The following is a 27,997-nucleotide window of genomic DNA, read 5'->3' as shown; positions in this document are numbered from 1 at the left end:
ACATTTTAGTTGAGGTAATTTTATTGTGAATACTGGGGCATATAATAAACTGGAGCAAATGTTCATGTGGATGAAGAAAATGACTGTAGGCATAAATTATACAGACATTTGGTTATTGCAAACACTGCTCCATTATTTAGCCAACAATACCAAAACACAGGAAAATGAAACCAGAGTAAAATCATAATCTACATCAATTTATGAATTTGAACTTGTTACAGAGATAAATTGAGATGTAACAAAACAAGCATTCACGTTTTTTCACAACTGGATTAAACCATTGTTGTAAGGGAGACAAGACATTTTATTTTAAACCATATCAACTACATTACCCTCCCACACATGCACACATTCCAAATTTCCACATTTACACTGAGCAGCAGTGTCTGTTTTCACAACTGGACAGAACTGTGGTATCTCCAACACGCAGATATTAAAATATGACAAGTACAGACAAGAACAGTCCTTTAACTCAGTAATAAGGTCTCCGTGGATTATTCTGTGGAAAGAAAAGAAACGTTAGATAAAATTATTAGATTTGTAAAATAGTTGACGTAATAATTACCTGAAATGCTGTAATATACTCATACACAGTAACATTTTTCTTACAAAGACAAAATTAACCAGGATTTAACAGAAGTTACCAGTGGGTTCGGCCTGAAGCGGTACGCAAGCATCATCCTCTTTCTGTAAGCATCATATTCATCATCGTTTTTTGTGAGCTCGGCCGGACGATCAATTCCAAAACCTGCTCCATTCATAGCTTGGATTCCCCTGCAATGGCACACAAACACAAGAAAAGTTAGTTTTGTTTTAATAATCAGCATATCTGAGGATTTTGGGTATTTCATAGTGGAAAAAGTAACACTTTATGTTAAAGGGTATCTAGTAAAACAACAACCATGAACATTTGTGTTTTTATCTGTATCAATCAAATTTGAGTGATTTTGTCCATAGATGGGGTAAATTTGATGCCCCAAAACAAGTAAACAAAAATAAGAGAATAAAATGACAATAGCCAGAAATTTAGCATTGGGAATATATGTATATATTAAGTCACACACATTTCCTCACCCTCAGGAATATACATAATTGCCGTGAGTGACACTAGTTGTAATTAAAAACTCATTCTGAAGTAAACATGATAGTGAATGCTTACTTGTTGACAGGAGCCTTGATGCCCTGTCCGTCACTGCCAAGGCCTTCACCTTCCTTCCACCCCATCTTCATAAGCATTCGGAAACCAAGATTTTCCACTGTCAACTTAAACTCTTTGTACTCCGAGTAGTCTGGATCCCGACCTTCCTGTGAGTCAAAAAATGAAGTTACAAATTTTTTCAGTACAGGTGAGATCGTGTCACATCACTTCTGTATAAACACCCCAAAAAACCTTATAAGTGCTACGGTAATGGAACAAGCAGTTTCTTTCACAAAATCTAATATATTTTTTTTCCTCAAAATGCAGTAGTTTGTTCAGCTGCTTTGCATTTTGCTTTTCCTTTTTTAACATTTAGATGAATAAAAATGTGGTTTATCCATCAGTGGGCCTAACATAACCTTCAAATAATTAAGTGGTAATTATAGGCTTCTCCTCAAGATCCCTGAGGAGGAGCTGGAGGAATGTGCTGGAAAAAGGGGACTCTGCTGGCTCTGGTACAGAAGTGCCCCTGACCTGAATACTCAGCTTGAAAATAGAGGCTTGGATGGATGAGGGCGTGTGTGTTTACAGACATTTCACAATGACCCTTAAAAATTTCATGGCAATGGCTCGTTTTTTGACTCCACAGCCAAATTCAGAGGGAAACTGACCTTTAGCGCCTTGAAGGTCTCCATGAACTTCTCTAGCTCTTCAGGAGGCAGGAAGTCACCGATGAAGTGTTTCCCTTTACCCATTTCTGTCAGAGATTCTGCCCACTCTAAAAGGCACAGGCAAGGATTTCCTTTTTACATGACTGAACAAGAGCAAGTGCAAGATGGATTTTACAAACTGAGGGTAAGCCTTACCACGCGTCTTCTCCATTTCCATCTTTCTGAGGCGATGCTCCCAGGTGCCTGCTTCCTGATCTACTTCTTCATCACTGTCATATTCATGTTGGTGCTCTCTCATGGCCTTCTCCCACATCACTTGCATCTCTGCCATTGCACGCTTGTGCTTCATGATCATTTCATACATTTCTTGCATCTGCAATGTGTGTGACAAAAAATGTTATACAAAACAGGCAATACATATTTTGACAAATAGAGCTTTGGACTGTTCTGCAAACACATGAAGAGCAACAGATAGGGTGAGTTCTGTATTTTTTGTGGTGAATGGAGTTAAATTCTGGTTAAAAGTGAAGTAATGTAATTTTCATTTGATATATTCACTCCGTGGGTGTTTTTGTACCTCTTGTTGTTCTTTGAGCTGTCTCTTCTGGTCTTCAGACAGTTCTGTAACTCCTACCAGGCCGAGAGGCTTCCCTTTCTTATAACCAAGACCTCTGAGCTCTTGGGCTGAAATAAACATCACCAAGACTGTACATAAAAATTTGTACTGTATATTGAGACCAATAAATCAACATGCACAGAAACGATACTGAGGAAGCTGTTCTGACATACAGTTGCACATAAAATTATTAGACCATCAAAAGTCATCAAAAACAATGGTTATGCAATCAAGTACTAACTCCTGTGTGTATCATATGACTAAAACAGACAGAAAAGAAAACATGGAATGCCTAAAAGCACTGTTTTTGGCAGTACAATGCCATAGCTATTGATGTAAGAACTTCAGTGATTTTGGTTATTATCAAGAAAACATGGAAAATGTCTAGATATCAGCTCGGAAATTAAACTCTTATGAGCTATTTTTGTTGTTATCATTATATTTGTCCAAACAAATGTACCTTTAGTTGTACCAGGCATTAAAATGTTCAAGAAACTGAAGAAAACAAGGGGTGGTCTAATAATTTTTTCCTGACTGTATTTTCATATAGACTGAAAGTCAAATCATACAAATTAAAGCCAAAATCAGCCACTAAGTCACATGTAATCTATCTTCTAAAATCAGTGATTAAATTTAGTCTTTTATAATAATTAATTTATTGCCCCATAAGGACAAAAGAATGTAATGTACCATATTTCCACAAAAAAAACCTGTCAATTCAAATTTGGGGTTCTGATAAGGCATGATGCAGAACAGGAGGAAAATAAGGATTGGTAGACTCCTGATTCATAGCATATATTGTGCATATCTGTTAAGCATAATGTGCATTTAATGTAACTTCATCTGAATAAATTTAAAAATATAACCATAGTTTTGATCATGCCATTTTCAACACATTGTTGTTCTTGATGTACTGTTATCTAATTTCAGTTGTGTCAATGTGCCATCCTACTGTAGTATATATAGTAATGCACAAATGCTAATGTTTCTGCTAAGAAAGGGGTGACTGGCTGCTAAATAAAATTACAAAAAACTTTCACTTTGAAATTAATACAGAAAGTGTTGAATTTGTGTTAAGAGACTAATGCATTGACTTTAACACTAAAAATGGGTGTAGATCAAAATAATGCTTTCTACTAAAATACGACTAATTATACCTTACTTATCAAACAAATGGAGTAATAAAGCCCTGCATCTAATCCAAGCCTAGAGTGCTTCAAATAATTGCTTCTGCAGTTGAGATAAATAATGGTGACTGTTCACTTTTGAAGAAATATATATATTGGTATCTGGGATTTAAAAGAAAAGTCTCAGTACCAGAGAGCGATGGTGCGTCAGGGTCTTGAACATTAACCTCCTGAGGGATGATAATTGGAGGAATGGGCAACTCAACTTTATCATCTTCAGACCCCCATCGACTTTTTCTCTTCCGCTTTACAGGTGGCGTTTCTACCTCTTGACTGCGTGAGAGAGACTCAGGATTCAATGATGGAGAGTTTCCTGGTAACTGAGGAGCTGCTGGATGCTGTTGCTCTGCTGGAAATGATGTCTGGGAGGCACGGTACTCCTGTAGTTTCTCCTTGTAGTAACGATAGGCTGGACTTTGATGCTCATATAAAAAACTGAAGGGAGAGTGGATATATTATGCAAGTATGAATAACATAAAATCAAGTTTTCAGGAAAATTTGTCACATAAGAACTAAAACAAGGAAAGAGTAACTGACCTGAAGGCAGGATTGTCTCTGTTACGCTCAGCAGCGATGGCTTCCATCTCAGGTCCACACTCAGCCACAAACCGAGCCAGATTCTCAGCCACCTGCTGGGTTTCCGCGTCCACTGGGGGGGAGACTTTAAGCAGCCTATCAGTACTGGGACTCAATTCACACTCTACTACTGTATCGTACTCAACTGGCCCTCACACACCACCAGTCTAGAGCCAATAGAGGATAAGAAGAGGAAGGAGGGATGAGGAGCAAGGGGGACAGGACTGGTGAATGGGGAGATGTATGAATGTGAAACTTCTGTGATGATTTTATAGATATAATGAAGAATATATATAAAGCCACCAGAAACTAAATCACACTGAGCTACACTGTCAAAGCCCCCCCCCACACACACACACATTTTTCATTTAATCAGCTTGATCCAAAATAACATTTTCTTATCAAATACAGGAAAATTAGAATATCTAATCATAACATGCATATACAGAGGGTAATAGGAGAAGTAGTATGCTGATAATGAGTGTCTTGACTCGTAAATATTTTTGTATGGCAGTTTGGTCTCAAAGCATATTTGCTTTTAAAACTGAACTGTAAATTTAAACTCTGAGATTTCAAAGGCAAAGCATATAGGGTTTCTATTACCATTTATTTACCATTCAATAAATGTGGCAGATAATACTGCACCTGCTTTAGAATTATTTCTGCAAAAAGCCCAAAGTAAACTCAAGGCAGCCGGCTACTTTGCCACTGTATTTAAAGGGCTGATTTGGAATACCTTGAGCGTAATATGTTACAACAAAAGTGATGATGCAATCTGATGACTCTTTGCAGGGTGTTGGTTGAAGTATACAAAATTATATGTAAATGTATGTGAAGTGAATTTAAAGCTACAGTAATTATAAAAATCACAATGTATATGGATGGTTGTACGTGGCAACAGTAAATACTATTAAAGCCTTTGTTTTCTTAAAATTGCAGTTTAATATTTCAAAGGAAATGTGAGAACGCAGAGAAAAATGGCAGTGTGTAAGGAAGAGAATCTTACCATTATCTGAAGTATTCTCAGGTTTTAGCAAATCCCTTCTCAATTCTGCGACTTTCTTTTTGTAGTAGAGATAATCACTGTTGCTTTTATCATATAAAAATCTGAAAAGCAAAGAAAATAGAAGAAACAAATGAGTTTAAAAATGGAGTTCAGCTTATTCAGGATGGGCTTCGGCACTGTCCTTCAGACTTACGTGAAAACAGGATTGTCCTTGTAGTCCTCCTTAGCCTTTCTCTCAAGCTCAGGTCCCCCCTCCGCCACGAAAGAGGCCATCTTGTCGATAATGAGTCTGGTGTCTGAATCCTCTGGGGGAGAGACTTTAAGCAGGCTATGAGTACATTTACTCTGAGGGCAACTATGATAAAATGCCAGTCACATGGCAACAATGCCACTGGAGTACGCAGAGGATGCACTAAAATGCCCAAGCCGAGTTGTCCGGATATATACTGAAAAACACAGGCCCTGAATTACCTTTCATCTCTATGAATCTGGAGTAATCAGCCTCTTCTCCCTCATCTTCACCCTCTGGAGAACAAAACACACTTGGCCTCTGGCTGAGAACAGGGTTCTTCTTAGATTGTGAGTAGCTCTTAAACTGACTAAGCATGCTGCCGAGTCCAAGACCAGGCCTCTTTCCAACAAGAATGCTCTTTTTTTGTAGCGTGTTTCCAAGTGGCGATGAAGTTGAGACTGAGGGGGGTTTACTGTCACCAGTGGAACCTGGAAGTATGAATTATCAAATACTTAAATGGCAATACTTAGCTCAAAGATTGTAGAACCTGTCACAAAGTTGTACAATCAACAAGGACATGATGTTTTCATCCATTTTATATTAGCCAAAACTCCAAGAACACAAAACATAGCTCAGACTGTTGTGCAGAATTTGACAATATAACAACATAGTACTACAATAACTGTGACTGTAACATGAAATATGATACAAACCGGAAACACTGTTGGATTTCTCCTTCTGCATCTTCATAAACTGTTGCAAGAAGCTCCCATCATTTGCAAACTTGTTTGAAGAGGCTGATTGGGGACTGATGTAACTACAGGAATCACAGACGACAAAAACACTTTTCATGTTCGTTTTGTCACAGATTGTACCCAGCTATCCGCTGCTATTACTAAACATGTAAATTGATGTTACTACATTAGTTACCTTGGTGGAAGGGATTTGCTCGCTGTTTGCTCATTCATTTTAGCCCGCTCTGCCATTTTTTCCTCAATCTCCTTTTTCTTCTGCGCTATAAGCTTCTCTTGGCGGAGAATATTCATATTCATTTTACTTTTCTGAGGCTGGAGAGACTTGTGCTTCCATCCTCCTCGACCTCAAAAAGAATTTAATAAAGAGTTAGGCAAAACATCTGGGCTGCAGATGGTAGAAGATTCTAACACGAGCAACACTGATGTTTTCATGTTTACTATTAATCCCTTTCCTATTAAAATGTGACAGTCTACATCCACGTTGTTTTATTTAGTTATCTCTGCGAAAAACGCTTCGGTGATTGGTCAACTTTAACAAAACTTAAAGCTACTTAGTGAACAAAATTACATATGTTAAAGTCATGATCAGTGGAAGGTATTCGATGCCATGGGTCTGAAGAAGTACGACCTTTATTGGGCAAATCTATTAAATGGCAATGTTTTGGCGTTAACTGTAAATGAAGCTAAGCTAACGTCAAAGCTAACGTAGTCTAATGGTTACACATCACAGGGAGATCGTTGAGCCAGTCTTTAAGGGTATCTTCTGCATATTTAGCTTTAATATCTCGTTAAAATTCAAAGGAAAAACATTTACCTCCGTCATTTGAGTCCATCATCTTGGCAAGGGGTAAAATAAGATGTGAAATAAGTATCAAAATCTACACAGACGAGGTACAAGGCCTGCCGCTAACACTTCTCACTAGCTTAGGTGTTAGCTATCCTGCTAACAAAAACAACACACCAACTTCCGGTTGTAGTTTGTCCAAAATAAAAGATTTCTATTTCCATCACAGTCAACAGTACAGGACCAAACAGTGACTGAAACTACAGTTTTGCGCAAAAAACAAGAATTGTATCGTTTTACTTTAGCGTGTCCCACAAATGAAGCTTAAAACTATATTACAAGTCCAAGGTATACCACATTTTAGAAAAAAATGGCAGTTTTATTTATAAATGTATTTTAGGAACAGCATAGATGCCCCGCCCCCTCCCAGTACTATCACACCCAGACCAAGAGTTACCACACTCATGACTGCAATACATAAAGCCTACTTTATAGTTCTGTGTTTAATCTGTAATAGTTATCATTATGGGTAATTTATGTCCGTTGGGTTCTGTTATTTAGTTGCACTATTTTGGTTCAGGTGAGCGTGAGTGAGATGGGAGGAGTCAGTGAGAAGGAAGGGGGGGGAGGGGGGGGGGCTGATGTGCAGAAACGTGCAGAAGTGGGAGCAGAGTTGAGGGTGCATGTGAGAGAAGCCGTTTGTCAGTGCCTTGTTTATGTTCAATAAACCTTCAGAACATCACTCCTGGCTTCATCCTTGAAACTCTCCGGGGTATTACAATACTAAAAGCAATGCCGGATTTACCAATAGAGGGTATGCACATACGTCACTTCCACCCCTGGGCCATGCCCCTCTAGGTCAGACTGAGTGGCAAAAACCAACCTGCTCAACATGACGGAGTATAGCAGTAAACACAGCGAGACCGGGAAAATGTGAAATATGAAATTAAATTAAGGACAATTGGACTGGACATGGATCTGTACGAGCTGCTAAAGAACAAGTGGTCCATGAACATTGACATGTGGACAGAAATGGAGTATCCTGACATCCAGGGTGTAGGAGATCATCGCTTTTTTTTACCTGAAACAAATATACATGGTTTCATTATTCTTGTAATATTATGGCTTAACTGTCGGAATATGACAACTTTAATCTCATAAACGAATGATATTTTTGTTAAATTATGAGTTTCTTTTGTATAACTACGACTTCATTCTCATAACATTGTGATTCTTTTTGTATTCGACTTTATTCTCATAAAATTACAGGTTTTATATTGAGATTTTATTACTTTAGACTCGTAGTGACAAGTGTTTTTATTTTCTTATGTGGTCCTAATACTCTGTCATAGCTTTATTCTCCAGTTCCCCCGTATTTGAAAAACTAGGGTAAACCTCAGTTTAATTTAGTTTACTAATCATGTAGGAGCACAAGGTTCATAAAACACAAAATGAAGACAAAAACCATGAAAGATCTGATCACGAAACCAAGAGCTTTACTAAGAAATAACATTAGCCAAAACAATATGTCATTTAAGGTCTGATTTGACCCAAAAATACAGCATAATTAATGTTACCTGACACCAAACAGGATCCACAGATCTAGGTTTGGTTTCCTGGATTTTTGGATCCTTCTACTTCTCTTTTCTTTGTCTTTCAGTGTCTGTAAAACGATAGCTCCGACTGCTTTTCAAACCTGTTCATACAATCAATCTCACAACAGCTCTTCCCCATTTTTTATTAAATATTGTTCTTCAGTTTAGACAGTATTGAAGCCAGCACTGTCACTCATCTCCCTCTTTCTGCCACTCAGTGGGCGGAACCATGGTGACTTCCGCTAGCAGTGACGTCACGTGTATACCCCCTGTACCTACCGACGCCCTCAGTGCCATGTCCCCTGTTTGAAAATGTGCAGAAAAGAATGACAGTTTCAGCCGGGACTTGAACCCCCATCTGACACATCGCGGTCCATGCGTTAAATACTGATACGACTACTAACCAGTTGACCGACCAAATTGCTATCTACTTGTTTTATTTCCACTAAATTGCTATCTGCTTGTGTTCATACTTTTTGGAATGTGATGTTTACCCCTTTGGGTGGTGCTTGTTCACAAGTTTTTGCGTGCCTAGGCTCTCTTCGCTCTTGTAATTGAGGGGAGGGGGTCTACTGTGCACGCGCCACATTTAACTAGCGTTTATATTGTAAAGCAGGGGTCACCAACCCTGGTCCTAGAGAGCTGCTATCCTGCATATTTTAGATGTATTCCTCTTCTAACACACCTGATTAAAATGATAAGCCCATCATCAAGCTCTGTAGAAGCCTGAGAATGACCCGTGAGGTGTGCTGGAAGAGAGAAACATCTATGCAAGATAGTAGCTCTCGAGGACCAGGGTTGGTGACCCTTGATGTAGTGGTAGTTAAATTTGAAGTGGACTAAAGTCTTATAATCATGAAGAGACAACTGACTACTCACGCAGCATTTGGGTCTGCATGAAAAACAAATGGGCAACCACAGAGGGTATGTAATGTATTATCATACAGTCGGAACTATATAAATGAATGGCATTTGCCACAGAACACAGCCAATGATTGAGTGAATCACACAAAACTGTCAAACATAGGCCTATATCTAACTGGTGTGTGTAGATAAATTTGACTGCATTTACTGGTTGTCAAACATGTGTCAGCATCTTGTGAATCGTTACAGTGTTTTGTTTGACAGATGGTCAAGTATTCTACATGCACACACACATTTTCCTGTAACGGTTACATGAAGTACTAGTAGGCCTACTGCAAAGTAGAAAAAAAGTCATGCCACTACAGCTAAGCCTCAGGGTTAGTTATGTGTTTTAGTTGTATGTTAATAAACAGTTTGCAAAAAGAGTGAATTTGTGTATAGTGTGTTGTGAAATATGACTGTAATGCATAGTATGGAAAATGGCAGTTAATATACACATGGTGCCCATGGTTCCATTTTTTCTGGATCCGCCACTGTAAAATGGTTTCTACACGTGAATCCCGAGTTACAGAAAAAGGATGGTTGATAAGAATTAGCTGTAGTTTTCAATTATTATATGAACTTTTATTTTAAAAGAAACTGTAAAACCGGAACACTTTTTCTTGTTAATTTTTTGTAGCTGCCATGGTAACGTAACGTTACGTAGACGCTGCCCTTTCATTCCGTCTTTTTCTCGTTGCTAAACTCAGCATTGTTGTCCCTTGTTGCTACCCGTCCGCACCGTACGAACAGGTCTCGCTGTTAGAAATGGCTGAAGCTCCCCCACGGCCCTGCCGGTTTTTTTGTCACCGGTGTTCAGCAGAGATTAGTCCGCGTTTGCCGGTAAGGATACAACAGACATATTTGCCTACCTGATGAACGATACGTTCTGTTTGAGCTAGTATTATTTCTCGTACGTTTCTGTTTGAGTGTCTGTGGAGCAGCCAGTCACGTCGACACATTGCTGCTTTTCAGCTAGCTACGCTAATTAGCTAGCATCATAGGCACCAAAGTGACAGGAGCAGACAGTCTGTGGAGAGCGGTGATAGGTAAATAGGAGTTTGCGGGTAAATTCACGTTATGATCTTTTGCTTATATCGCAGTTAATTAATTGTGGCGACAAACAGTTCATTTACACTGCTTGACAGTTCCTATGATGGTCTCTTAACGTCAGCTGGCTCACTAATGTAAATAAATATAGGTTTTTAATCCATTTTAATTTTTGTCAAGAGGCTAATTATAGCTTTTGCTTTGGATTCAGTATTGTTAGGCCATTTATGTAAAAGCCACATTCGAGAATGTCCTTCCCACACAGCTCTCCGTTATTTCAGAGTGGCTGTAGCTTCTACAGAGAGAAGTAAAATATCACTTCAGTTTTTAGGGCAGCATCAGTCAGTGTAATGTTCCTTTAACCTACTGTTGTGACAACAGCCTGCCTGTCACAGCAGTCTGTTGTCAAGCCATTCACAGGAAGCTTCTTGAATGTTACAGTAGCACTTACTTTATAGACACTGAACTAGCTGCTTATTTGTGAGGCAAGCCACTGTCAGAAGATTATTTTCTGGTGTAATTATTGTAGTTCTCTCTAAAACACAAACTCGCTGTGTTCAAGCTATTTGCGTCCAATTTCTATATCTGCCTTATTACATTCTTATTGAGAAACAGCTGCCATTTTATTAGTTACAGAGCTACACTCCTTGATAGCTGAAAGATTAGGCCTATACATATTGTTTCAATTCTGTGGTCACTTGATGGGCATAATTGCTGGTGGTGTTAATTTGTTTTACTATATACTTAGAGATGTTTCTGCTCATTTATCCACTCTGTATATCAGAATACAAATCACAAAACCAACAACATCGCGTTGCAACACCTGTTACAACATTCTGCTTGGCATAAGCTTACTTGAACACTATGTACTTGTTGGAAAAGGGGATTTAATGTTTGACTGACGGTTTAAATTACATCCATATTGAGAGTAATACATTAGATGAGTGTATCTACAGAAAAATTTCTCTTTAGATTGTCAGAGTGATTAGGAAAGCAGCAGGTGTCTAGTATAACACCTCTGCACTCACTCCTTTTTTTATGAAGATTATTGTTGGTATATGATGATGAACAGTTATGGCAATATGACAGCACTAAATAGTGCTCCCCCTGTAATATGAATTAACATTTTTCCACTTAAGCTTTAACATGACCCAGCAAATAAGGTGGATTTATTGCAGTTGAATAAGGTCGTTATTATTCACTCATTATCATTGTTTCACGGTAGGACTATACCTGTCCCCGCTGTGAATCTGGTTTCATTGAGGAGTTGCCTGAGGAAAGGAGGTATGAAGGAATATTATATTCTAATAAATTTGATGGTGAAGCTGATTTCTAAAACTGAAGTTTCTTTACTACTGTGTTCATGCAGCACTGAAAATGGCTCCACATCTTTATCCTCCTACAGTGATCAGAATCCTCCAGTCTTTGAGGTCAGTGACATGCAGTGTTCATGAAAGACAAGGAAAACATTTTACACATTTCACCATGATTCATTTATGAAATGCCTCCTCCTTTCCTACCAGAACATGGATCACCAACACCTTTTCACATTTCCCTCTGGGTATGGTCCATTTGCTCTTGGAATTTTCGATGAAAACTTTGACCTTCGAACACGGCTTCCCACAGAGGATAATAGAGAAACAGAAAACAGGAGAGAAAGGGAAATGGCATCACGTCAACGATACAGTGCACGACAACCACGGGGTCGACATGTACCTCGGCGACAGGGTATGCGCCATGAAGGAGTGCCCACGTTAGAGGGGTGAGATAATTTCAGCAGTACTGTGTGTGTGGGGAGGTTGTTTCAGTTTGTGTGATTTAGGACTGAAAACCAGCAGAAAGTTTCTTTGTACCTTGATGATTTGTGGAAACTTATATAATATTGTTGTTTTTTTTTTTTTTTGTGTCTGATGCAGAATCATCCAGCAACTAGTAAATGGTATTATAGCACCTACAGCTATGCCAAATATTGGCATGGGACCATGGTAAATATAAACAATCATAATTCATGTTTGTTTCTCATTCCAAGTTAATGGGTTGTAAATATTTTTGATATTTGATGACTGCCGTCTTGTTTTGCAGGGGTATGTTACATTCCAATCCAATGGACTACGCATGGGGTGCCAATGGACTTGATGCTATAATTACACAGGTTATAGAAATATTTTTTCCTGAGCAATGCTGCTAATGTATTAAGGTTTGTTTCCATCCACCAGCTTTTACTTGCATTTTCAATTTGGGCTTAAAAAATTATGGAAATGCAGAAATTTGGGAAAAAAACTCAAGATGTCAGCAAAAGTTTTACACTTGGGTGAAATGGAAAAGTTGGTGTATTAGTAATAGCTCATCTCAGTAAGTGATGTCTAAACAGGTTTAGCGAATAATAGTTTGTGTGTTCATATGAGGAGAGATAAGAACTGTGTAATGTGAAAACAAACAAACAATGACATACCCCCATGCATGAAGAGGTTGAGAAACAAATGAGACATTGATGGCTACTGCCATATAATCCAGATCAATGATTTAGTTTTGGTGGAAAAAGCTAAAGCAGTTTCATGTTTTGGATAAAATGTCTCACGTCTATCATCTGAGCTCCACATTTTAAAACTATAATGTAATTAGAATATATTTGCTAGCTGTGCAGATGGTGACGAATTCAAAGAAAAAGGTTCAAAGATGCCGTTATGATTGCTCTTATGACTTATTCATTGTTTTCTTTCTATTTGTAGTTGTTGAATCAGTTTGAAAACACAGGTCCTCCTCCAGCCGACAGAGAAAGGATAAAGAGTTTACCCACCATTTCTATAACAGAAGAACATGTGGGTATGTCTGTTTTCTCACCTACAGGGACACCCTTCCTCCTGGTACAGACCTGGAACTGATACACGTCTCTAAAACTACATCACTGAACCAGAAATCACATAATGGTCTTTAAAGAGATAACATTCTTTTTGTAGTTTACATGTACATTGACAGAACTTGAATGCAAACAGACTGAATCATTGTAATCTGTTTCATGTAATCGTACAATAGTATATACAATATACAGATTGTGTATCTGTTTCTGTTTGTGCAGGTGCTGGTTTAGAGTGTCCTGTGTGCAAGGAAGACTACAGTGTTGATGAGAGTGTTAGACAACTGCCATGCAATCATTTATTTCACAATGACTGTATAGTGCCATGGCTGGAACAGGTATGTATGAACAGCAAAGACAGACATGATTAGCAATAGACAAAAAAAAAGAACAGCAAAGCATCACAAATATTCAGCAGTTTTAGTCAAGGCTAACACCAGTGAACGTGTGTATCAGTAAAATATTTCTGCTTTGAATTAAGTACAGCTCCTGACAAGTGTACTGCTTAGTTTTTCCACACAAAGCATGAAGAAAAGATCCTTAAACCATCCTGCATTTCACTGTTTATTACAGAAAATAATATACACTTAAACTGCATACATTGAGACTTTTATCACACTTGTGAACATTTAATTTTAGTGCATATTACCTCTGTGAGATAAGTTAGCCTAGATGCTTTTTTGCTTCTGATAATGTGACATATTTGAATGATAGCACAGAGTTTTGTAATTTGAGTTTTTATTTTATCACATACTCAGTGGGTCAAAAGTGGACATTTTCCAACCAAATTCCTTGTGCCTTTGACAGAAAAGCAATGTTGAGTTGGGAGGTGTAAAGTCGGAAGGCAACATCCAATATTTGAGTCAAGTTAGACAGTTCACAGCCCAAATACTATTACAAAGGTTTGACCCTCAGAGAATGTGATGCATACAAAAAAAGCCTAACTGAATAATTCTCTCTACTATTATTCAGAGATTTCACATAATCTAAATTAAAGATTTTGCTCAGCTGTCTTAAAAGGGGAATAAATAATGCAATGTTCAAAACTGTGAAAACTGAGAGTGAATGTATTTAGCTGAGGTTTATGTGAACTTTGAATCTCAATTGTATTTTTTAAACAGTATAAGAAACCAGAGTTAGAGCACTTAACTCCATACATGTCTATTCTAGCCTCTGTGTTGTGAATTATGAAGAAAAATAGACATGTTCCTATGATTACTTATATCCAGAATAAAAGACTGATGTAGATTTGGCTTTGGCTGATGGATTTTGACCCCTGTTCTTTTTTTTTTTTTACCTCCCCTTCAGCATGATACGTGTCCTGTATGCAGGAAGAGTCTTAGTGGACAGAACACAGCCACAGACCCACCAGGGTTATCAGGAATGAACTTCTCTCCCTCATCGTCATCCTCTTCCTCTCCAAGTTCACCTAGCAATGAGAATGCTGCCAGCAATTCATAGATTTTCACCTTCACCTCACATGTAAAAACTGTCAGACGGCCCCTGTCTGCAGCTAAACCCCGGACAGTTGCCTATTTCAATTCAAGAGGACGATGTGAGTCGAGGTGACCTTTTTAGTTATCATTCCTCTCCCTGTGCTGAACTGACGCTGGGTCCGGCTCCTGCTGCTATTGTTACTGAGTATTTGAGGAGGTGGGACTGGTCAGTGATGGAGGACCCAGAAAGGCTGTGAATAAAACAAAAATGGGGTTGTGTTAAAGAGCTGGAGTTTGAGCCAGAAAACATCTTTGCCACGAGGCTGGGACACATTTTATATTTAAAGACAAAATGCTCTTTTTTTAAACATTGCCTGTGGTGGTGCAAGACTTCAAGTTGAGTCCATCGATGTGTAGATAGATAATTCTTTTTTCATACTATGAACTGTTGGCCACTTTACAGCTAATGGCTCAGATTAAAATCTTATGGAAAGGAGAGTGTATGCATCTTATTCTTATTTATTTTCACCTTTGTTTTTTACTTTGCACATAATTATGTCTGATGTTGAGAATGTGAGATTGGGTTAACTACTGAACAAACAAAAAAAAAATTCCCACATTTTTGCATTGAGTAAGTCTTTTAGGAATTGTTTTTGTTTTAATTAGATTTTTTATTTTATTAGAGCTTGATCCTGTGTATTTGATGTATCTTGATAAGATGAAGATCCTCACATCTTAACTGAATTTTTACAAAGTTTCTTTATTGAACCCCTGCCAAGACACAAATTGTTAAAACAACTTGCCTCTATGGAACTGGCCAAATGTGTTTCACAAAAACTGTTTATTTTATTTTCTGGTTTTGTACAGTCAAAATAAAGTGCTGAATTTAAAAAGGGAGCTATCTTCTATTAATGTTCATTGTGATTCATATGATGATCGAAGACAATGATCTGAATGATATACAACAATGGAAAGGAGGACGAGTTCATTGATTTTACAATTTTTATGCATGTGGTTGAGTATATAAACAAGAAATCAAATATTTTGTAATTTATTTTAGCTAATAACAAAAACATTCTCCCAAGTTCCATATGAAATATAATGTAAATCATGTCTTTGCAGAAAATGACAACTGTTTGCAAAAATACTGTTTTCAGACCTCAATGCCAAGATGCACTGTTCTAACATGGAGCACATGAATCAGTATTTAGTAGAATATTGACTTTTCAGTGGCAGGTTTGATGCCTCTTGGTGTGCTGTCTGCCAGTTTTTCACAGTGCTGTTGGGTACATTTTATCACTCCAAAAATAATCATAAAATCCACATATCACAGCTTTGTTTGATGGGTTACCATCTATTTCCTCTTGATCACCAAAATTTCAGGTGTGTACATTAGTTTTTCTCTAGAGATGCATTTGATGTGTCTGATCAAATATTCGCCTTGTTGATTCAGATGTTCCTTCACTGACCTTGGTCTAAAATGTTTGTTAGATCCTTCAACATTGCTCAGACTGTTGATTTCTGCAGTGGTGCTCATTTTGTTCCAGGTCTTAAAGTCGACCTTAATCCCTAAAGATGTTTGAAATCTGTTATAATTTACAATATGTTCTGTTACCTGGGTCTATGGTGCTGACCCAATAAAAACAGAGAGGCTCATTCAGATCTTTGACTACATAGTATCATCCTGAATGTAGACAGGATGCTTCTCTTATTAAAGTTCCGTTAATATGCATTTGTCAGACATCAACATTGAGTCAACTAACAGGCAGGGGGTGGTTGAGTCATAAAGCATCAATCTGTGATGTTTCGATATTTAAATACATTTCGATTCATGATGGAAAGTTGCCAGTGAAAATAGACAAGGTGTTGCAACCCACTGCAAATGAAACACTGTTGATTTGCTTGGTTTGGCATATTTATATGACACTGTGCAAAGGCTGAGGTCATAAAAATAACTTTTTTTGTAGAATTATCAGAGGGAGATGGTCATGTGGTGTGTATTTTCTTCCCATTTTACTCATTTCTTTAGTACACTTGTTTATCTCCTGTACCCTCTCACTGCTGTGAGAAAAAAGCCGTTTACTCTGTTTTCTGCTATCAAATTTATAGCGGAAGAAAATTTATCTGTTACCTGTGGTGCCAGACACTTTTAGACTTATGGCGACAGCTCTCCTCACCTTATTTTTCAAATGGGAAGAAACAGCCTAGTTTCAATGGACCTTTATAGAGCATAAAAAATAGGGTCATCACTTAATCTTTCCTATATAGGTTAACCAGGTTTTCATTTTGATTTATTGGTAAACGTCATGTTGTGCTCCTGTGTAGAACTATAACATAGTTCTGGGCCAGACAAACTATTCATTTGTCTGGCATAAAGAACTTGTTGTGTTGTGGTCAGATCCTCGTTCATTTTGTCACTTCATTTGTTAAAAATTAGTTGGTTGTGTCATTCCAGCATCTCTCTGCCAGGAAATTAAACTGATGCTTGTTGAAGCTTTGTGGTTTTTGATTGATGGTAAAGAGGAGTAGAGACGTGGAGGACCGGGTAGAGGGCATGATGTTAGGGACTTCCCAGAACTTGTGTAAAAATGTAATAGACTTGCTCACTGAAAACTCCAGTTGAACTGTTATTGTAGCAGAAATAAAGCCGCTGTGTGGAAGCTGTTAGTCTCTGTATTAACCCATAAAAACCCAGTACTACTTTTATGTCAGTTCCCAAATGACATTTCCTCTATATCTAACCTTTCTTAAGTGACTTATCACCATTTGTTTATAGTAATATCCTCTGTATTTAGTTTTTTATCAGTATAAATCAGGTATTTTCCAATAATTAATTCACTGATCATGTAGATGTTCATAAAAGCTCAGATTTTGCTACTCTCATTCACACTGTTTGGTCATGTTCAAGTCTAACTGCAGTCTGGTCTTCAATATTTGAAGTGTATTCAGCAATTTCAGGTCTAACCATTGACCCCTGCCCAGTTACTGGACTTTTTGGCATACCATTAGAAGATCTCCCTCTACAAAGGCCATAATTATATAGTAGAGCCTACTCCTCCCTTTTAGCATGGCAACTCATTCTTTTAAATTGGAAGAATGACAAACCCCCCTCCTTTGGCAGATGGATATGTGATGTCATATTTTTCCTTAAGATTGAAAAGATTAGATACACATTGAATGGATCAGTGCAGAAGTTTAATGTGGTGTGGCATCCTTTTATTTTTTATATGGAACAGCTGACAATCCACCTTGACTCTGGATAATATGTGCTGTGTACAAAGTGATAGGGTAATTACATTGTGGAATCCTTTAATTTTTAATTTAATTCAATTTAATTTTTGTGGCGTCTTATACCTTTGTAATATGCCTAAGTGTTTGTCTTGCTTTTTCTGGATGTTTGACTTAATAAAAATACATTGATCATAAAAGCTTGGATTTAAGTTGACGGTTATTATATCAAAAACAGAGAAAACGGCAGAAAAAGTTACTTTTTTGGTCAAATATATCATTAAACGAACATAAACCAAGTGTCTCGATCCACTGCCATTGATTCAACTACATGGGTTTTACCGGTGAATTAATGTTGTAGAAGATGATGGTGTTTCCACAGTAACTACGGAACCTCTGAACATCCAAATGGGTCAAATGTGATGACCATGAAACGATGACAAACTGCATTTTACACCAATTATTTACATGGATTGATATGATTAGTGGATCAACAGGTATTAAACAGTTTAGATCAGTAGATGCTTTTGGTCGGTGATGGATGTTTGGGTCTTTATGGGTTAAACTATTACAAATGTATGGCTACATGTATGCATGTATTGGTATTACATTGGTGCATGTAACAAAGAAAATCATCTGTGTGATTAAATTTAGACACAACCAAAAGTAGATCAAAGAAAATAGGCTATAATGTTTCTTTTTTCTAGAGGCAGAGCACTCGATTATCATGGCCCATATCTTCATTATGTAAGGGTGCTTGGGCCACTCTCACAAACATGCAAATAGATGATATCATATGAATTCTTCAAACACTGATGAAAAAGAATACAAGGGATTGATTTTCTTTTTTCTGTGCAGCTCATTAAGTCAGCTCAGAGCAGCCCATTGGTGTGCAACACCATCCTCTTGTCACTGTGTGCAATACATAACTAATACACCTGCTGTATTTGTTGACCCTTGTAACAGGTGCTGCTGAATAAGAAAAAGTCTTTCAGTTGTATGTTCTTTTTACTTTACACCCTTGGCACAAAAAACAAAGCCATTATCATTTTTCATGCAGCCTACAAAAGCTCTGTATGTCTCATATTTACTCATCATGTGTGACTCCAGCTGAACAATGCACCTCAGGAGATAAGATGAAGTCTGTATGTTTCTTGGGGTAAAAGTAGATCCTGTGAGGAGTTGAAGGTCAGTCTAAACTCAGGCACCAAGAGGATCATGCCTCTCTGTGACTAATTAGTTTAATAATTCTGTTGTGTCAGAATGACTAGGTAGTGAAACGTGTCTGTGCTTCACGTCTATGGCCACTAGAGGGTGCTAAAGACCAACCAAGTTTAAGGTTAACACAGGGCGGTTGTCATTGAAAACACCTTCTAAAACATATGACATCATTTGACTTTTCATTAACACGTGCTAATTAAACTTTTGATGTGACTATATATATATATATATATATATGTGTGTGTGTATGCATCTGGTTTGTTGTGATCATTCGGGAAGATCTGCTTAAAGCAAGTCAAGTTTGTGGCATCTCCAAGAGGCCTCAGCTGCTTATTCACTTGAACTGAATAGAGAGTGTGATAGGCTAATGGCTTAATTATATTTGACGCAGTCTGAGAGTGTGATGATTGAGCATCTCTGACACCATGACTGTCAAAGTATAAACGCAGTAGTTTGCAAAGAAGTCACGTTCACCCCTCCCTCTCTCCTCTCCTTTCTCACTCCCTCTCTGTTCTTCTTCTCTCCATCTCCCCTCTTCCTCTGATTGGTTTTCCCCAAAGATAATTGGAGGTAAAATTTGATATGCTCAATGTCATGGACAGGAATGAGTCTTCACCGGCGTCTGCTGCTGCTGCTGCTGCCACCATGAAGAAGAAGGCGGTGGGCGGCAGTGGGTGCAGCCACATCAGTGCATCCAAGGCTGCCGCGTCCAAATGCACAAGAAGCAACAGCAGCCAGAACTGTCTGGACTCCGCATCTCCCGGAGCACCGAGCGGAAAGCAGCCCGGAGCGGCTAGCAATATCGTGATGGACGAGACGGAAGACGGAGAAGAGGAGTCCAAGTTTCAGCATCCGCGGTTGCGCCGAGCCGGGGGGAGCGGCAGTGGCGGAGGTGGAGGAGGAGGCGGCAGTATCAGGATGAAGAACTTTACGCCAGGAGGGGGAGCCGCGTCCTCTGCTTCCAGGAGGAACTCCAACAAGGAGCCCTGCCTTACGCACACAGAGGACGCTCCTGCCGCCCCACGGCCCACTTCTGCCTCCAGAGCTACCGAGAGCCAGACACCCTATCCGGGCGATGCTGCCCAGCGCGGAGACACCAGTAAAGCATCTGGGGCGGAGGCGTCGGAATCAGCGGTCGCGGTAGAGGTTTCAAACGCGACAGCGGGTGATGGTTGCAACAGTTTTGCTCCAATTTCCAGTATGAAATGCAACAAAAACGGAGAATGCAGGAGGGACTCGGGTACCGGCAGCCTGCGCTCAATCATCTCCAAGCAGGAGAAGCAGACAGGAGGGTCGGGCAGGGCCGAGGACGCAGGGAGCGCTAAGCGAGCAGCAGCCTGTAACTCGACCACAGCCAGCATGGACGGCTCCATCACACCAGGCGGGTCCCTGACCGGGGGGCACGGAGGAGAGAGCGCAAATCCCGGCGCAACACCCGTGTCCAGCGGTGTCCCCGAGAAAAAGGACTCCAAGGTGTCCTTCTCCAACGCACCAAGCCGGAAAGCCTCGTCCTCACTGCATGGCCCGTCTCAGACACAGCAGCCCAGGAACTCTGTCACTTTCCAGAAACCGGAGGATGGACCGCCAATTGTGCCCGCCGAGGATGCGGAACCTCGGGGCAGCCAAGCCAGCTTCATGCAGCGGCAGTTTAGTAGTATGCTCCAGCCTGGAGTTAATAAATTCTCCTTACGCATGTATGGTAGTCAGAAAGCAGTGGAGAGAGAGCAAGAGAGGGTAAAATCAGCTGGAAATTGGATTATCCACCCTTACAGTGATTTCAGGTAAGAGCTGGGGCTGCTATTAGTTGTACGATGAATGTCATGAGGGGCCCATATGGGTCCTCATTGTCATCTACAACTTACTTTATAGTGAGTAACCACTGTAACTGGAAACACATGCCTATTGTTCAAGAGTGCAGACTGTTTATTTTTCCTCCCATCCCTCACGATTCAACCTGTAGAGATTTGAAACGATGCATTGTAACGTGCTGCGTTTAATCCCCCAAACAACCTGTTGTCAGGCAAATTGACTTTAGCAAAGCGTGCCCTTTCAAGGTTGTAAACAAGTCCTATTCCAGTCTACATGTACAGTAGCATGTCTGGGATGCTCAACAAGCCCGGCCTGCTAATAGCCTACATGTCGACTTTTCGTTGCAGTACGCTCCTGTTTGACAAAAAAAAAAAAAAAAAAAAAAAAAAAAAAAGACAGCGCTCAAACGCTGATTCTGGATAATTTTAAATCCTGTTTTTCAGAGATCAGTAGGTTATTTGTTGTAGTAGACTATGCTCTGCGACAATAGCCGTGCTGACAGGACGATGTAGGCTATGTGTGCGTGTATGTGTGCATGCGATGCACCCAGTAATGGAATGTCACCTTGAGCCAAGTGTGCGAAAACCTCAAGCATGCTCACTGGAGACATATCCGCCTGTACGACTTCCCGGATCCTGCATTATCAATGACGGATGCTCTTCGTTTATTATGGTTCAAACACTGATAACAAATCAAGTAGCGATTTATCACAGGCGTTTTTAAGAAAACCTGTCATCTAGGAAGCCTCCCTCGGCTTGATGATTAAGCCCGTTACCGTTTCAGGGACAATGTATCAAGCGTTGAATTGCATTTGAGTGTGTAAATCAGTGGCAGGACTCTGGGCTGTTTTGGTTTCAGCACCACACGGAGTGGACAGCTCCCGTGTAATTTGAAGTCATTTCTCGCGGTGCGTGGAAGCGCTTCCTCCAAAAACACAATCACACTACAGCGCCATTCATGTTTGGCCCACTTGTATCACATATCGCCGAGTCAGACCACAAAAGGCTAAACTTGAGACATTCCCTACATAAAGCAGATATGTAATTTGACGACATCCCACTTGGAGACCTTGCTTTACCACGCACACTCCCACACAGCAAGAAGCTATAACCTAGCTGCCCCCTTGTGATTCTTATGCTAATAGATGCATATTTAAAGCAGCAAAGTTGCTTCAAACATTGTAATCGGGGCTGTTGTGTTTGCAGAGCTTGTTGCGTAAGTCGCAGTGTAATGACTCAGCGCTGCACCTGTCCTGCAGAGATCCCTCTGACGGGTTCAGACCTCACTACTTTTACTCTGTCTGTCCCAGCCGCTTAGATGCCACATCACTACTGCAGGAAGGCAGTATGACTAGTGCCTTCTCACTCTCCATGTGTACTGCAAGGTCAATAAAAGCTGCAAACTGTAGTCTTACATAATGCAAAGGAGAACAGAAGTTGTTTAGAACTTTAACCTCATCGTCAGAACCTTGAAACTGCAGTGTAGTTCAGTCACTTTGTGCTTAGAAAACCAGCTAAAGCACAGAAAACACTAATCAGCCTCTTTGTAAAATGTTCTTATTAACCCAAGGCAGTTTCATCATATTGTTTCTTTTGCTAAAAGAACATAAAATGCTTAGAGAAGTTACTCATATCCATAGATTAAAGTGAATGTTGGAAAAGGAAGTTCAGCAGAACTCTTTCATTTTCTCCCTGCGTTTGGAGGCAGTCAGTGGAGCTCCCACTCTTTTATACACTTTTCCATTTTGAGTTAGGAAGTCTCTTGTGCCTATCGCCTTTCCACAGCAACTCTATTTTCTTATCTGACTCTATTTTTGTCTTTTTTCCCTTCCCCCATTTCCCCCTTCCTTTACTCCACCCACCCACACACACTCACACACGTAAACATACTATCATATATGCACTACAACACACACCTGTTAGGTTCTACTGGGATTTCACAATGCTGCTGTTTATGGTGGGCAACCTGATCATCATCCCCGTAGGCATCACCTTCTTCAAGGACGAGACCACAACGCCCTGGATCATCTTCAATGTGGTCTCTGACACCTTCTTTCTCATGGACCTGGTGCTGAACTTTCGCACTGGAATCATCATTGAGGACAACTCGGACATCATTTTGGACCCTAAAACTATTAAGAAGAAATACTTAAAGACTTGGTTCATTGTTGACTTTATCTCCTCTATCCCAGTGGATTACATATTCCTCATTGTGGAGAAAGGAATCGACTCGGAGGTATACAAGACTGCTCGAGCCTTGAGGATTGTCCGCTTTACCAAGATCCTAAGTCTTCTGAGGCTGCTAAGGCTCTCCCGATTAATACGTTACATTCACCAATGGGAAGAGGTAAGAACTGAACAGTCTCTGAGTAAATATTGCATTAATCATATAACTCCTAGCAACAGAGGAAGAAGCACCCAATCTAGTCCATGATAAATGGGCGCTAGTTTGCCTCCAATATGCTGATGTTGGCTTGTGTTCAAACTAACAAGCTGCCTCTCTGTCTCCTCCGCCCGGAGGCTCAATATTAATGTTCTCACCTGCCACCTGGTGAGAACTGTATAATGTCAGCAGGATGTTTGAGCTTTAACAAACTTTGCATCCTAATTACTGTTATTGTCACACGACCCCCCCCCACACCACCACCCCTCTGTCACCCTGTCTGACCTGGAAGTCCCACAGGCGGCATCAGGCAGTCTAATAAGGAGCCTATTACCCAGGCAAACATAGTTAATCAATTAAGACACAGGAAGAGCAGGTGGGGTGGAGGGTGGAGATAATGGGGAGCATTAGGAGGTTGCTGAATGTGATTATATATGTCTTTAATTGTCTATTTAAAGGAATTCCTCAGAGACATAACTGGCAACGTGGAGATGGGTGCTGTTGCTCAGTAGAAAACCTGTCTGCTATGGGGACTGAGCTCAAAAACAAGTCTTTTCCTTTCCAGTTGTCCAGCTTTATTTACTCCATGAGGAATGCACTTTGTCGGGACCCTGCTCCGGCCTCTCTCAGTCTTCTTCCTCAACTCTAGGAACCTGAGAGACAAGAGGTCCAGCGATGTCATGAGATCACTCGACTTTTCGTTTATGCCAGTATTGGCAGCCTGGCGTTGGCATTTTGCAGTGGTGAGCAGTGCAGTGGGGCTTGGCTGCTCACTTGACCTTTGGATAATTGGATTTCTGAAGATATGATGTGATACACACACACACACACACACACACACACACACACACACACTCAGACAACCACACAGTGGTGCATGATGGGAAGTGATACTTGGCATGCATGGAGGATGAGAGCTAAGATGTGATGTAGAGTGAGACAATGACAGCCAATGAGCTGTTTAAATGCTTTACGATACCCTCAGTTACTTCTGGATGAGCAGGTATTCAGATTCAAAAATGTTTTTAATTCTAGTTGAGTCTCCTGGAGCTGTCCATGGTGCTGAACACCTCCATCAACCAGCACAAAACTTCCCCTTCAGAGATGAACAGTTCTTACTAGTTTTTATTTTTTTATTGTCTTTCACCTTGGTGTCCGATATATGTTTAGTTTTAGTTAGTTTTATGTTAGTTTTATTTGTATTTTCATTTTCATTAATTGACTAACTTTACCTTTTATTAGGGTTTTCACTCAGTTATTATGAGATAGAGACTCGAAGCTGAAAAAGTTGGGATGAAAGCATAGATGACATCGAATATGATTTATAAAACTATTATCTGAGGTCCTGTGTTGTGCAAAACCATTTTATTGTGCTGAATGAATGAACCATGAATCATAACCATTTACAGAAAGTGAAGCTGATTTTACCTGCAGTTCTATTTTTTGTTTTGTGTTTCATTCCTAAATTTAATCTTCACCTCATCAACAAAAAGACCCGTTCCCTGCCATTTTTAGACTTATTTTTACAGTTTCTTTGAACTCCAGAAAAATACACAGTTTATGAATGATACAAACTGACAGTGAAAACTTGGTAAGTATTAAAGCAGCATTTAGAAATATCAGCACATGTGATTCATGTCCAGAACCATTCTTCATTCCCACTACACAGTATCACTTCTCTCTCTTGGCTGCACTGACCCATCGCTCATTCTTTCATAGCTGACTTTGTCATCTGTTTGTCATATGAAAAGCTCTGTAATTTATACAGTTTGTATCGATAACTGTGTGATGTAGCCGCCTTCAGTTAGGTTGTTGAAGTGACTCAGGTAATCGATGATTGGCCTTTGTGACTGTCCAGTGACTGAGAATGACTGATGTGTGAGACGACATAGACTCAGTTGTTAAGGATCATGATGTTCCCTGTCCATCACTCTGTGTGTTTAAGAGTGTCTATGCGTGTTTGTCTTCACATGTGTTGGCATGTCTGTCTGTGTTGTTAGTCGTAACGTGGTGCCTGCAGGCTTGCGTGAGTATTTTGTGTGTGACTGGACTCTGTATGCGTGCTGGAGCTCTGATTGATGTCATGTATCTCTGCGTAACAAGTGTCCTGCCTTCTCCTGCTGCGTTTGATGTGGGAATGACAGGAACCTGTCTCCCCTACTCATTTATCACACTTGGTATAGTCCAAAGGAGACTGTGGCTCTGAGTGGGTAGCCAATCTTGTCTCTGCCATATGTATCAGAGTCTGAAGTGTTTGACAAAATTATAAAAGCTCTATTGAGTGAGATACCATCTGAAAGTAAAACCACATTGTTTCATTTTCTCCACACCTATCAGCGCAATTCATCCCTCCTCTCAATGGTGTTTTTTTTTGTCTTGCATCAGATCTTCCACATGACCTATGACCTAGCCAGCGCAGTGATGCGGATCTTCAACTTGATTGGTATGATGCTGCTGTTGTGTCACTGGGATGGCTGCCTACAGTTCCTGGTCCCAATGCTGCAGGATTTCCCCTCAGACTGTTGGGTGTCCCTCAACAAGATGGAGGTATGTGTCATGGAGACGTGTCTGTGCATACCAAGCACATATATCACTATGGCTGAATTTGCATCTTTTTTTTTTCTATAAGGTGATTGAGAAAAGGCCCATTGTGGTCACAATCTATTGATTGAAGTGTCTCACAGTCATCAGAAATTTTGATCGATTGCAAATCAGTAGTTTGTGCCTATAAAAAGGAGGTTTTTGTTTTGTTTCTAAAATGGGAATACAGGTCAGAGAGGTCTTTGTTTTGACTTTAGTGACCAAAAATATAGCACACTGCTTAGTGTGGTTCAGTTTATTCACTAACAGTTAAAGTACAAATAAACAATTGTAAGATATAAAAATGATATGTGAAATGGGACACCCATATCTGGTATCTTGAGAACAGATGCTCAAAGGCTGAATAAATAATATTACAAATATACATCTATTAATAATCTGGGTTTGGAAAATATATGTATTGCTAATAGCTTTTGCAACCCTTAAGGCATGTAAAACTAATAAAATCTTAACCTACAAATAAGGACTCTAAACCAAATCATATGTTTAATCTAACTGAAGACAGCCTTAAATTACAAAATGAAACATTTCATCAGACATTTGTTGCATCAGTCTAAACAGAGCTGTTATATGGTATCTATCTGTGGTGAGGTTCTGAAATTGAATACTTTGTGACACAGATGAAATTACATAAACACTACTGAGTATTGCAAAATGCATAGATTTGTTTGGTATCATTTGACACAAATATCAGCTTTCTCTGCATGCAACACTCGTAAATGGCTTTTTTCTTATGTAAACAGACAACTTCAACTCAAAACTTGATTTATTATGTTCTCAAAACTGCTTTGAGTGTAAAAAAAATTGCTAATGAGATGAAAAATAATGATTGAGATTTGTACTGTAATTTGTTCAAATGACAATAAGTGCTGAAAAAAATATCTTCTAGAAACTGCTGCAAACACATTATTTGTATCGAGCATTTTTTAACATTACCCAGCTCGAACATAATCAGGCAATTGTGCCTCTAGGTCACACTCTGAAGATAAACACCGCCATAAAACAGAGTTTTCTTTAAAGTGACGCTTATGATAAATAGGGTTCTTGCTCAGAAAGGTTACAGGTAATACTTATGTACATAAACTAATTTGGATCAGTATTGTAGGCACTGAAAACTGAGAGTAGCACCAGTCTGTGAATCATTATTGGACTTTATAAGTGATGTCTGTAGCAATTATACTATTACTGATTCAGGTTGCTATTTCTTTTGAACACATCAAGAAAATTACCCGCATTATTTCCTGCTACTGTAGTGTTCAGCTGCTGCATCAGACATAGAGAACAGTTTTTGGATACTAATGAAGATGCTGTGAAAAAGAAATCAGAGAGACTCGAGCACACCTCTAGATCCTTCCATGCCTCCTCTTTAACATGGTGGGGTGATGACAGGAGAGATAAAAGGGGAAAACAGAGGGACGGGAGGGGGAATATGGCTCGGCAGCTGGGCTCTTTGTTGCCATGTCTCTCTCAGAGAGATAAAAGCTGGTTGTTTATAGGTCTGTCTGTCTCACATTTTACTGAGTGAGGGGACACCACACTAACCCAGACAGGAGGCACACATCCAAATGAGGTTTTAAACAGATTGAGTCCTGCTCCCCGCCAGGCTCAAGGCCTGCCATGACTACTTATAAATTACATAGTTTTTCCTACATCTACATGACAGCAAGCCCTCTTTTTTATTGCTGTACACAAGTAATTACTGTTAATGGTTAAAGTTAATGTGAAAGTAAGAGTAAATCTTTTTTGTGTGTTGGTAGAAGTCAAGAAAGTATTCATTTTAATACATCAAATTCAATATTTTTCAATTGAATCCCTCTATTTTGTTACTCAGGACCTCAGTATTATTATATGGTCATAGTTTAGGAGTAAAATGTGGTTTCGTGTAATATTGAATTAGAATGAGCTGGTAGTGACATGAGAAAAATGTACATTAGAATCCGACATTTGCCGTTC

At 39.5% G+C, this 27,997-nt stretch overlaps 3 protein-coding genes across 3 annotated transcripts in view; 2 read left to right on the top strand and 1 right to left on the bottom strand.

Moving 5' to 3' along the window:
* Positions 1–3: 3 nt before the first annotated feature.
* sugp1 (SURP and G patch domain containing 1) lies at positions 4–7,128 on the bottom strand. The gene is made up of 14 exons (XM_030160887.1): positions 6,996–7,128; positions 6,357–6,525; positions 6,140–6,243; positions 5,666–5,914; positions 5,388–5,511; positions 5,195–5,295; positions 4,150–4,273; positions 3,743–4,047; positions 2,387–2,493; positions 2,005–2,182; positions 1,810–1,916; positions 1,160–1,305; positions 645–774; positions 4–499 (listed from the first exon to the last, which is right to left on the bottom strand). Exons 1-14 carry the CDS (start codon positions 7,015–7,017, stop codon positions 473–475), a joined length of 1,893 nt encoding a protein of 630 aa, XP_030016747.1. The 5' UTR covers positions 7,018–7,128; the 3' UTR covers positions 4–472.
* A 3,036-nt stretch (positions 7,129–10,164) lies between these two features.
* rnf126 (ring finger protein 126) lies at positions 10,165–15,700 on the top strand. The gene is made up of 9 exons (XM_030161171.1): positions 10,165–10,306; positions 11,739–11,797; positions 11,883–11,943; positions 12,037–12,275; positions 12,430–12,498; positions 12,596–12,665; positions 13,243–13,336; positions 13,590–13,705; positions 14,676–15,700. Exons 1-9 carry the CDS (start codon positions 10,232–10,234, stop codon positions 14,826–14,828), a joined length of 936 nt encoding a protein of 311 aa, XP_030017031.1. The 5' UTR covers positions 10,165–10,231; the 3' UTR covers positions 14,829–15,700.
* A 4,134-nt stretch (positions 15,701–19,834) lies between these two features.
* The window catches only part of LOC115437611 (potassium/sodium hyperpolarization-activated cyclic nucleotide-gated channel 2), a 32,347-nt gene continuing 24,184 nt past the window's right edge, over positions 19,835–27,997 (top strand). The window contains exons 1-3 of the mRNA XM_030160897.1: positions 19,835–21,033; positions 22,984–23,407; positions 25,829–25,990. Coding sequence (XP_030016757.1) covers positions 19,835–21,033; positions 22,984–23,407; positions 25,829–25,990 — 1,785 coding nt within the window. The remainder of the gene's footprint in view (positions 21,034–22,983; positions 23,408–25,828; positions 25,991–27,997) is intronic.

This window comes from Sphaeramia orbicularis, chromosome 17 (genome assembly GCF_902148855.1).
Source record: "Sphaeramia orbicularis chromosome 17, fSphaOr1.1, whole genome shotgun sequence".
Taxonomy (NCBI): Eukaryota; Metazoa; Chordata; class Actinopteri; order Kurtiformes; family Apogonidae; genus Sphaeramia; species Sphaeramia orbicularis.
This window is presented reverse-complemented; position numbering and strand designations above follow the sequence as displayed.

What these genes read in the sequence shown, in the direction of transcription:
- rnf126 (XM_030161171.1), top strand. Translation starts at nt 10,232, where the DNA reads ATGGCTGAAGCTCCCCCACGGCCCTGCCGGTTTTTTTGTCACCGGTGT. An exon ending in AGAATCCTCCAGTCTTTGAG is followed by an intron (nt 11,944 to 12,036) that starts GTCAGTGACATG and finishes CTTTCCTACCAG; the next exon opens with AACATGGATCACCAACACCT. An exon ending in TATAACAGAAGAACATGTGG is followed by an intron (nt 13,337 to 13,589) that starts GTATGTCTGTTT and finishes CTGTTTGTGCAG; the next exon opens with GTGCTGGTTTAGAGTGTCCT.
- sugp1 (XM_030160887.1), bottom strand. Translation starts at nt 7,017, where the DNA reads ATGATGGACTCAAATGACGGAG. An exon ending in CAGATTCATAGAGATGAAAG is followed by an intron (nt 5,512 to 5,665) that starts GTAATTCAGGGC and finishes GCCTGCTTAAAG; the next exon opens with TCTCTCCCCCAGAGGATTCA. An exon ending in AGAGACAATCCTGCCTTCAG is followed by an intron (nt 4,048 to 4,149) that starts GTCAGTTACTCT and finishes CTCTCCCTTCAG; the next exon opens with TTTTTTATATGAGCATCAAA.